The following is an 11275-nucleotide window of genomic DNA, read 5'->3' on the forward strand; positions in this document are numbered from 1 at the left end:
CCTTTTAGGAAAATAGTGGCTGCATTGTTTGTTAACTCGTTTTAATTATAAATGAGGGAACGAATTACAATGCAGCCACAATTTAATAAAATGAGAATATAATAAGTTAAGTGAATTAATTCTTAATTTGTTAATTTGTTGACACAATTTAATTATAACGAGGAACGAATTCGTAGAACGAGTTATACATCCGTGGTCATGTGTAAAACACTGTGACATGCAGACAAAAATATATTTATTGTGGCCACCAACAACCCTGTGTAATATTTATCTAGTTTACACTCAGTTTAGCAATCATTTTCATAAAATAAGAAAGTTAGCTCTTACCTCAGCAACTCTTGATTCAAAATGGCAGTTTCTGGCGCATGCTGTGGAGGGCTCATAGGAGAGATCGGCGGGGTTTCCCGACGTATTTTTGCAGGGGCCGCTCAAACAACTTAGAATTCTATGTTGCCTGAACTACTCTGATTAAACGGAGTAGTTGGGCACTGCTAAACTTAATATCTTAAGTATACTCAACATTTTAGTTGAACTGACTTATGAAAATTAGTTGAGGTAGCAAAAGCCTCAAATCCTTTTTTACAGTGTATGTAAAACTGAATGAATCACATATAAACATATACAAGTCAATGTTTCACCCTAAAAAAATGTAAAGGAAGATGGGATGGGAGGATGGATGGGTGGGTGGATGGGAGGATGGATGAATGGATGAAAGGATGGATGGATGGATGAATGAAAGGATGGATGGATGAATAAACGGATAAATGAATGCATGAATGGATGAAAGGATGAATGAATGCATGAATGGATGAAAGGATGGATGAATGAATGGATGGATGGATAAATGCATGAATGGATGAATGAATGAATGAATGAATGAATGAATGAATGAATGAATGGATGAAAGGATGGATGAATGCATGAATGGATGGATGGATGAATGCATGGATGGATGGATGAATGAATGCATGAATGGATGAAAGGATGGATGGATGGATGGATGGATGAATGCCTGAATGGATGAATGAATGGATGAAAGGATGGATGAAAGGATGGATGAATGCATGAATGGATGGATGGATGAATGCATGGATGGATGGATGAATGAATGCATGAATGGATGAAAGGATGGATGGATGGATGGATGGATGAATGCATGAATGGATGAATGAATGGATGAAAGGATGGATGAAAGGATGGATGAATGCATGAATGGATGGATGGATGAATGCATGGATGGATGGATGAATGAATGCATGAATGGATGAAAGGATGGATGGATGGATGGATGGATGAATTAATTAATGAATTAATTAATTAATGGATGGATGAATGCATGAATGGATGGATGGATGAAAGAATGGATGGATGAATGAATGGATGAAAGGATGGATGGATGAATAAATGATGGATGAATGAATGCATGAATGGATGAATGAATGAAAGGATGGATGAATGCATGCATGAATGAATGGATGTTTTTATTATTTTTTATTTCAAATTTTTTTGGGGGTGAAATTAACCTGAGCTTTTCTTGGCAGGCTTCATGACATTAACTTCCCCTTTACTTTCTGCAGTTTAATTGGTCAACAATCAAAAACTTAGATTTGTGGTGCTCTAATAATAGTAATTTCTGTTCAGATTCAAAAACAAAATTGATGCAAACAGGAATCAACAGATGCACACACACACACACACACACACACACACACACACACACACACACACACACACACACACACACACACACACACACACACACACACACACACACACACACACACACACACACACACACACACACACACACACACACACACACACACACACACACACACACACACACACACACACACACACACACACACACACACACACATCACTTGTTAGAGTGACAGCCAACAAATAAGGAATAAAGGATCTTACATCTACAAAGTTTAAGGCATGGCATTACTAATGTCCGCATCAGAGCCCTTCTCATATAAAATACTTGACACAAACACAGGAGGGTGATGTTTTACCTGTAACTCTTCCCAATGGTGCCTTGACCGCTCTCCTCAGCTCTGGCATGAGATAAAACAAGATCATTAAATAGTGTACACTACAGCACACATCAGATAAAACAGTATTTGTTGGTTAAAAAAGAAAAAAAAAAAGGGAAGTCAAGACTTTGTATAAGTGTATATACACACATTGACAAATACTTTGGAACAAAGTAACGCACATTTGGAACACCAGAACTCGGATTTCAGAACAATGATTAACTAAAGACACATTTGCATTGCTATACTCATTTTGAATATGTTACATTGAATCTAAACATTGCACATCCATTATTAAAGGGACAGTTCACCCAAAAATGAAAATTAGCCCAAGTCTTCCTAGGTGTATATGACGTTCTTCTTTCAGACGAACACAATCTGAGTTATATTAAAAAATGTCCTGGCTCTTCCAAGCTTTATAATGGCAGTGAATGGCAGCCCAAAATTTGAAGACCAAAAAACTGCATATATCCATCATAAACATACTCCACACGGCTCCGGGGGTTAATAAAGGCCTTCTGAAGCAAATCAATGGGTTTGTGTAAAAAGAAAATCCATGTCTAAAACATTATAATGTAAAATATCTAGCTTCTTCCAGACCTCCTTCCGTATACAATCGTATTTTTGGGTGAACTATCCCTTTAAAGTTGTGCTTTAAACTCTTAACTCTTTCTTAATCAGGTACATCACATAAGACAAATTAAACTTTGATGCAAGATTGTAGATAAAGCATGATTGCCCTTTAACATCTGTTCAGACTGTGGAGGATGACCATGTTGGATGAATCAAGTCACATGATCTAGAAACTCAACAAGTTTGACCAATCTAAACACATGGACATAAACACACATGTGAGTTTTGGCTCCCACCATGAACCTACAACTAGAGTTTGACAGCACATGTTACTGGAAAAAAAAGAAAAGATATGTACTTACTTTAGAATTGAAAGGAATGCTTCATTGTCTAAATGAGAACTCTTTAATTTAATGTCATTTTTCATTTGTAGTAAAAGCATTTCACTATACAAATCATATACAACTATACATTTTATTATGAAATAGATGTACCCGTAATATTTTTTTTTTTTTTTACAAATGACTGCCCCAACAAAACGCTTTCATTTTATACCTGTGCTTAAACAAATGTTCAATACTTTTAGCCAGCACAAAACCAAAATTGACCTTTCTTGTTTTTATGGAATATAACACTATTTATTATAAAGTATTATTTTATTCATGTGTAAAAAAAGTCCCAATTCTCTTCTCTGATGATGAGGGCGGGGAAACCTGTCACTCACATGCGGTCGGCCAATAGCAACCCACAACCAATCAATTCCACAAGCCCCGCCCTACATTTGTTCTTGTTTGAGAAGCCGTTTCACTCTGATATACGGCACAATACAGAAGAAAAGACTATTGAAACTTTGTTTCATGCTGATTTTAAGATGCATCAGTGTCACACAGATGCTGTAAAAACTTTAAATCATCAGAATAAATCAGAATTATCTAACAACAGCTCATGTATAGAATAACAGATTAGATATGATGATTTAGATGAGTCAAAATGCTCTTGTGTTCTCAGCCGACTTCAGTATGTATGATGACATTATGTCAGTTTGATACATTTAGGGATTCTGGCGGTCACTCTTTAGTATCTCTACTGCGGCAGATGATGTTGAAGGGCTGAGGAAGGCGGACCATACCCATGATCCCATCCATGTCCAGGGGCTGTGGATCGGGTGGCCAGGAGAAATGAATCTGCTGGAGGAGAGACGTGATGTACAGGAAGAGCTCCGTCCTCGCCAGCGTCTCACCCAGACAGACCCTCGGCCCTGATAAACCAGCACACACACACACTCAACTAACAGTTTAGGCCTACATTTAAGATTTAAGCATTTGAATTGAATAAAAAAATCCACCCATTTAGATTACAGAGCTTTAAACAAACTAATAAACTTAATGTGATGCATATATATGTCAGTCAAACATAAATTAAAGATTCCATATCTTAAAAACAGCATAAATCATTGAGAAAATAATTACATTTAATCAATTAAAAAGTATGAACATGGCTAGCTGTGGAATAATATTCAGATGTATGAGACTCAAACAAATTGGATTAATTGATGATAAATATATAAACCTGGTTATTGTGCAATTAAAACATTCAGATTATTAGTACTATTACAGAAATCTTACCGGTTTCATTTATGTATGACTGACAAATTTGCATCACATTGTTTATTATGCTAATGTAACACCTCATGTTCAAACCGCCCGCTCTAAGCGGGACTCAAACCCGGGTCCACTGAAATGAGAGTCGGACGCTCTAACAAGGAGGCTAAAGGCTGTAACGCTAGAGCGATTCTTGAGATCAGAGGAGTGAGGTTTACTCACACAGCGACTAATAGCTGGCCCCTGTTACACTAAAACTGTATAATCCTAAATGGATATACATTTTATATGCAATACAAAAACACATAAATCTTCAATGTAGTCCTAAATATTTATTTGCGTGTAATATTAGTCCAGTAACTCTTGTGTTTATTAATGACTCACCCATTGAGAACGGGATGAAACACTCAGGTTTGCTGAAGTGTCCGTTCTCATCCAGGAAATTCTCCGGGTTAAAGGAGTCGGGATGCTTCCAGTGCTCCTTATTGCTGAAAATTGCTGATAAATTTGTTAGGATCATAGTTCCCTGTATGAGGAAAGTATAGCACAGTTAAATAAAGCTTTTCACAAAACCAAGGGTCATTATTCATCATTAACACTGGCTTAATGCTCTTACATGATAATATTAAATGCATATTTAATATTATTTAATATAAGATTTAAATATTATTAAATATTATATTTAATATAATATTTAATATTATTATAATATATTTAATATTATTTAATATTATTATATTTAATATTATAATATTATTTAAACGATTGGACAAGTACAGCACACAACTATATCATAATATAACATCTAGTCTCATGTATTTATCCTTACAGTTTAAATTACCAGTCAAAAAAAAGTGCATGATAATTTACTGTGGCACTTTTTAACAGATCTTCCCTCATGGGTCAAAATGACCCGAATCCCTAGAATTATACTTAATACTTTTTTTTTTTAAATGTCAACCACAAAACTCCTCGAATCCAGTCAATTGGTGTGTTTGCGTGTGTGCGCGTGCGTGCGTGTGTGTGTATTCGTGGTTCAAGTACAACAAAATTACTAGGGTCTTGGACCACCTATGATGAGCACTTCATTTAAAAAAAGGGTTTCGAGGCAAAATGACCCAAGGGGAAGGATGAGGGTTTATTGTCAATAAAATAATGTCACAATGCAAATGCATGAAAACAAATCTTAATGGCACTTAAAATATTTTCTGTATACATTTTTTTTTTTTTGTCAACACAGTGGTATATTATGTATTTGGCCTACTAATTTCTGATACATTATTTTCAATATTTAAGCCAGAAATTAACACAGAAAGGTACATAGATCAGATGCATCAGATTTGTGAGGGAATAAAGTAGGGCTGTCAAACGATTAATCGCGATTAATCACATCCAAAATAAAATTTGTGTTTACATAATATATGTCTGTGTACTGTGAATAACTTTTTTTAAATATATACATGCATGTGTCTATTTATATGTACATAATTATGCACAGTACACACATACTATGTAAACACAAACGTTTATTTTGAATACGATTAATTGCGATTAATTGTTTGACAGCCCTAGTATTTATATATTATATATTTAAAATATAATCTCTTAGTCTATTCTCTTCATAATTGGTTAGCATCTTTATTGCAAGGTTAACTGAATGTAAATCTGGCTGTGAAAATCATTTAAGCCTCGTCAACAAATAATTCAGACGGGTTTTTCTGGATCAACCGATTCATCAAAAAGACTCAATATGAACGATTCAAACCTATTGCCAAGGAAAAGAAAGAGCAGATTTAAAATTTTTTCAGATAACTTCATTCATTCCTCCAGGCTCCATTCATTACCTGAGGAATGTCGTATCCTCGTAGTTTTGTGGGTCGAATCGTTTCATGAACTACGCCCATTGGTATAATGTTGGCACATCGCTGAATCTCGTGAACAGTGGCGTAGGTGTACGGTAGCTTGTCACGGTCATCCATGCTGGGCAAGCGGTCGTAACCCAGAACCCGAATAATCTCCTCATGACATCGTTCTGTGGGAGATAAAAGGGAATTTGCATCTCCTGGCAGCTGAAGGTCAGTAAGAGTTAAGCTTAAGGTTTTTTGTATTTTTTTTTTTGTATTATATTACTTTCGCATCAAATTACAAAAAATAAGTAAGGGTGTTTGTAGTCGTCTATGGGAGTGATGGTGAAAATTTGCATATTTCTTTCTAATGTATACTCTCATTCACTGCTATAAAAGTTAAACCAAAAATGACGACTTCCGCTTCTGAGAAACCCGGAAATGTAAAAAGGTGTAACCCCTGCTGTCCAAACCGCCCGCTCAAAGCGAGACTCGAACCCGGGTCCGCCGGCATGAGAGTTGGACGCTCTAACAAGGAAGCTAAAGGCTGCAACCTCTAGTGCCAGTCGCTAGAGCGTCTCTTGAGATCAGAGGAGTGAGGTTTACTCGCAGAGCGACTGCTAGCTGGCCTCCTTTTCAATGGGTCTATAGGATTTTCCCATAGGCTTTTGGATTATCACAAAAAAACAAGCTCTGTGATCAACACAAGTTAATAATACTTAAGCCCAATTTATACATCTGCATCGAGTGTGCGCCGTAGCTATGTCGTAGGCTGTGTGTTGCACGCGTAGCCTATGTCGTACCTTATGCACCTTTCCAAAAATGTAACAACGGTCAATTCTATGTGGACTGCAGATTGGTCTGACAGAACCCCTCCCTCAGGCTCAATAATAGCACAATAATAAGCATAAAAGCAAGTGGACTGAGCTCATCTTTTTGTCGTGATGACATTTAATCTCAACAGCCTCTGTAGTCCCATTTAGCCACTTAAAGAGACGTAACCATTTAAAAAAATCACGAGTGGGGTAATACTGATGTATTTTATGTTGTAGAATGAAACGTGAAAGTGTCTTGAGCTTGTGTTCACCACAGACCTTATTTCAGCCATTTAACCAAAACCCCATTAAAAAAACCCATTGACTTCGGGACGAGGGAACCAGAAGTGCTAAAATGCTAACTCGCTTCCATTGTCACATTTACCATTGCTCGGCGGAATTTTGCTGGTGAATTATGGAAGCTTGATTCCAAAAAAGTCTTGAAATTGCCAGTTGAAAAAAAATTTTCAACTAAAAATTCAGTAATTTGATCTCAGAATATGAGAATTTGAACTTGCAATTCTGGGAGAGAAAAAAAGTCTGAAGTGTGAGATATTTTTTCTCTATTCAATTCTGCCTTTCACACCAAGATTCCTGTAGTGTCCTTATATACTGCTAATGTTTGGCTTGATCACCTTGTACATCTGGGTTTTGAATCAAGTAGATGAGCCCCCATCTGATGGTGGTCGCTGTGGTGTCGGTTCCAGCCAGGAACAAATCAGCTGCAGACATAACCAGGTTCTCCTCATGAAACGTAGAGTCCTCATTGGACTTTTGCTGCTCCAGGAGAAACAAATCTATCAATTTACTACAGATAAAAAAGGACTGCTTTTACATACAGTATGTGACCTTGGACCACAAAACTAGTCATAAGTCTCACAGGTATATTTGTGGCAATAGCCAACAGTACATTGTATGGGTTAAAATTATTGATTTTTCTTTCATGCCAAAAATCATAAGGATATTAAGATCATGTTCCATGAAGATATTTTTGCAAATTTCCTACTGTAAATATATAAAAATTAATTTATTTTATCATTTAAAATGTATTAGTATTAGTGATATTGCTAAGGACTTCATTTGGACAACTTTAAAGACGATTTTCTTAATATTTAGATTTTTTTTGCACCCTCAGATTCCAGATTTTCAAATCGTTGTATCTCTGCCAAATATTGTCCAAACAAGCCATACATCAATGGAAAGCTTATTTATTCAGCTTTCAGATGAAGTACAAACTTTTGACCCGTATGACTGGTTTTGAGGTCCAGGGTCACATATATACATGCGAGAATGCTTCTTTCAGTAACAGTGATCTCACCTTCTCGATCTCCAGCAGGTAGGCATCAATGAAGTCTCGCGGGCTGTCTGGATCCAGAGTTTCTTTGTGCTCTTTAACTTCATCACGGATGAAACCCAGTAACTCATTGGCGTTACGCTTGATCTTCTGGTGTGGCCCAGGGAAATGCTTGATGAAGGGCACCATGTTGAAAAACTAAGATAGACAATAAGATGATTGGTGCCTTATGTTTCAAATATTTTTCACATTTGAGAGTTCTATTCAGTGCATTTTATTCACTACATACAAAGTAAATATTCTTATTATCAAGTAAATATTTAGATATTAGGTAAATATTTTAGTTTACAGTTAAAGTTGAGGAAAATAAGTCATTTCCATGGAAGAGCAATTAGTATGAATAAATGCAGATAGACTCAAGTCAAATAACAAAATAAAATAATTAAAAATGCAACTGAAGAGTCAACTAAAGTGAGCCTAACTCTATGCAAATGCATGATGTCATGCAATATAGCAGTGGGAATGCAGAGAGTGCAGTTCACATGATTTGCAACCTGATACGATGCACTGATGTTTAAATTCTGCCATTAATTATTTACTCAAAGGGTGGCAATAGCCATTAAAAGTTTAGTTAATCAAAAAAAAGAAAATTCTGTAATTAATTACTCACCCTTATATCGTTCAAACCGGTAAGACTTTCGTTCATCTTTTTGATGAAATCTGAGTGATTTCTGTCCCTCCATTGACAGCTACGCAACTACCACGTTAAAGTTCATGAAGAGATTGTAAAACTATTCCATATGAATTAAGAGGTTTAGTCCAAATTTTCTAATGAGACACAACCACTTGTTACGATCACATGTTCACTTGACCTGCAAGAACCAATGAGGTTCATTCTCGTGTTACGCAGCACGTTTGATCTTCAGCAAGAACCAATGAGGTTCATTCTCGTGTTTTTTTTTATGAACTAACTCTGATCAATAAATTACTAAAATGAAAATAATAATAATAATAATAATAAAATAGTTTCTATGGGAGGAAGATTGAATATATTGGTGAGGATAATGCACACATAATAAAGAGAAAGCCAGTGATGGTTATTTTTCAACAGTTTAAATGAAATTAAAAAAAAAGTGTAAAATCTGCCAAAAATGATTAATGTAATCATACCTGTCCCTCAGCTGACCCTGCGAGCATGACGTTTTCATTGAGGATTTTCAGAAGGTATGAGAAGCGTTTGTCATCATAATTGAAGCGATCTCCAAACACGATGGAACAGATAATGTTGGAGACTGCATTCTGTAATGCATGCTGGGGGTTCATTGACTTGCCTACAAAGAAGAAAGAAGTGGAAAAACGCCAGTCCTTTTATATCCAATCCATTTTGAATAGAAAGATTTGTATGCATCCTCAACCTTTAAATACACAAAGTCACATATACAAGACATTTTTAAGAAAGACCATTGGGTGCTGTTTGACAAAGATGAGCTAGTTTGCAGCCCGACCCCATGGAATGAGCTCTAATAGATGATGAACATTTCATACCTTCTGCTTTAAGCATTTCAGAAATCAGATAACGGCTTTCCTCTAACACCCGATCTTCTACTGATTTCTTCCCCAGGCCAAAATTCCTGAGCGTGTGCAGAGCAAACCGTCTCTGCTGCCTCCAGGCGTGACCAAATGTGACCATTATTATACCTGAGAAAGAGAGAACGGACTTCTTTAGGGAACCCAAAATGGTGATTCTGTGGCATTGCTGCCCTCTTTTGGGACCTTTATTATTAAGAGTGACTCTAACGTTTTGATTGAAATATTACAGAATCCACATATCAAGCATCATAATATCGTGTTACTGACCATATCCATTGGTTATCCATTTCATAAGAGGCATAGCTGGTCTTCCAGAAAAAGCTTCCTGAACCAGGGCTTCCTTCGTGACCTGGATTGTGTTGAGGGTTATCATCGGCTTCCTCCCGATATACAAAGTGGACAATTCTCCATACTGAGACATCTACTCAGAGAAGATTCACAAGTGCATTTAAACCAAGTGTTGTAAATTACACATCTAATTTCGAAATAGGTAAGAGTTCAAAGATAAGCTCATACAGAGAAAACAGCAAAGACTCACAGATCTTACTAACTCCATTGGGTTCTTTATCAAATGTGGTAAGGATCCCACAAAGGGCAGAGGTCTGGGACCAGGAGGAGTTCGACCTCTGTAGGAATTAATCCTGATGATCTCGAACAGAACCAGAAAGATCAAGCCCAGAAACAAAGCCAAGCCTACAGAGGACAGGTCTAACTTCATGAGAGTCGCCCACATGATTCCTTTCAAGACAAACACAAGAGCAGCGGACGACCGTGGGCTTTATAAAAGCAAAAGCGGAAGAGGGAGGAGACAGCAGTGGGAGAGTTTGCCACACTGTTAACCCTTTCAGCTGTGTTAATATTCTGATTTGATGAATACAGCTGCATCCCAATATATAAAACAAAATAAACAACAGAAAGTATAAGCCTATAATTATTAGCCTACAAGTACTGGTGCAGCTCAGGACCAGCACTTGACCAGCTTAAACCAGTTTAGGACCAAAACTTGACCAGCTTAAACCAGCTCAGGACCAACATTTGACCAGCTTAAACCAGCTCAAACCAGCTTCCATGCTTCAAAACATACCTGCATAATGTGTTTTTTTTTTCACCTTACACATGGATGTCAAAAGCAAGAATGCTAGGAAATGCACATCATATGTTGTGAGAAAGTGACATACTGGAGCAAAACATGCACTATTTTTGGAATCAGCTCCGCAAAACTAGTAAGAATCAAGTATTATATTTCATTTAGCAAGTATGATGCAGAGGGGTCTAATCTATGACCCTTCCAACAGAAGGTTTAGACATTGCAGCCACTTACGAGAGAAGAAAAATACTCCCGTTTCCCAGTTTCCTTCCCTTTCCCATGCAGAGGGAATTCCCCCAGTTTCCAAAAACTGGTTTGCTCCACCAGTAACTGGATGACTGCAGTAAATGAATGACTGCCAGATCATTGTTCACACTTGTAAAAAGTGTGTAAAGGTGAGACAAACAGTACAATTCAGTCAAAATGATT

The 11275-nt window shown here is 36.8% G+C and overlaps 1 protein-coding gene across 1 annotated transcript; it reads right to left on the bottom strand.

Annotated features, from left to right (window-relative positions):
- Positions 1 to 3003: 3003 nt before the first annotated feature.
- On the bottom strand, positions 3004 to 10560 carry LOC307117756 (cytochrome P450 2B15-like). Its single transcript, XM_079802814.1, has 9 exons — positions 10298 to 10560; positions 10027 to 10180; positions 9715 to 9867; positions 9340 to 9500; positions 8194 to 8367; positions 7511 to 7652; positions 6061 to 6248; positions 4601 to 4742; positions 3004 to 3873 (listed from the first exon to the last, which is right to left on the bottom strand). The coding sequence occupies exons 1-9, from the start codon at positions 10490 to 10492 to the stop codon at positions 3683 to 3685; spliced, it is 1500 nt and encodes a 499-aa protein (XP_079658940.1). The 5' UTR covers positions 10493 to 10560; the 3' UTR covers positions 3004 to 3682.
- Between the last annotated feature and the right edge of the window lie 715 nt (positions 10561 to 11275).

The sequence above is a fragment of the Gobio gobio genome (genome assembly GCF_949357685.1).
Source record: "Gobio gobio genome assembly, chromosome: 21".
In the NCBI taxonomy this organism is placed as follows: Eukaryota; Metazoa; Chordata; class Actinopteri; order Cypriniformes; family Gobionidae; genus Gobio; species Gobio gobio.

Excerpts from the sequence above, each read along its gene's own strand:
- LOC307117756 (XM_079802814.1), bottom strand. The coding sequence starts at position 10,492 with ATGTGGGCGACTCTCATGAAGTTAGACCTGTCCTCTGTAGGCTTGGCT. Across the intron at positions 10,181-10,297 it reads CAATGGAGTTAGTAAGATCT|ATGTCTCAGTATGGAGAATT; the intron begins GTGAGTCTTTGC and ends TTCTCTGAGTAG. Across the intron at positions 6,249-7,510 it reads TCAAAACCCAGATGTACAAG|AACGATGTCATGAGGAGATT; the intron begins GTGATCAAGCCA and ends TATCTCCCACAG.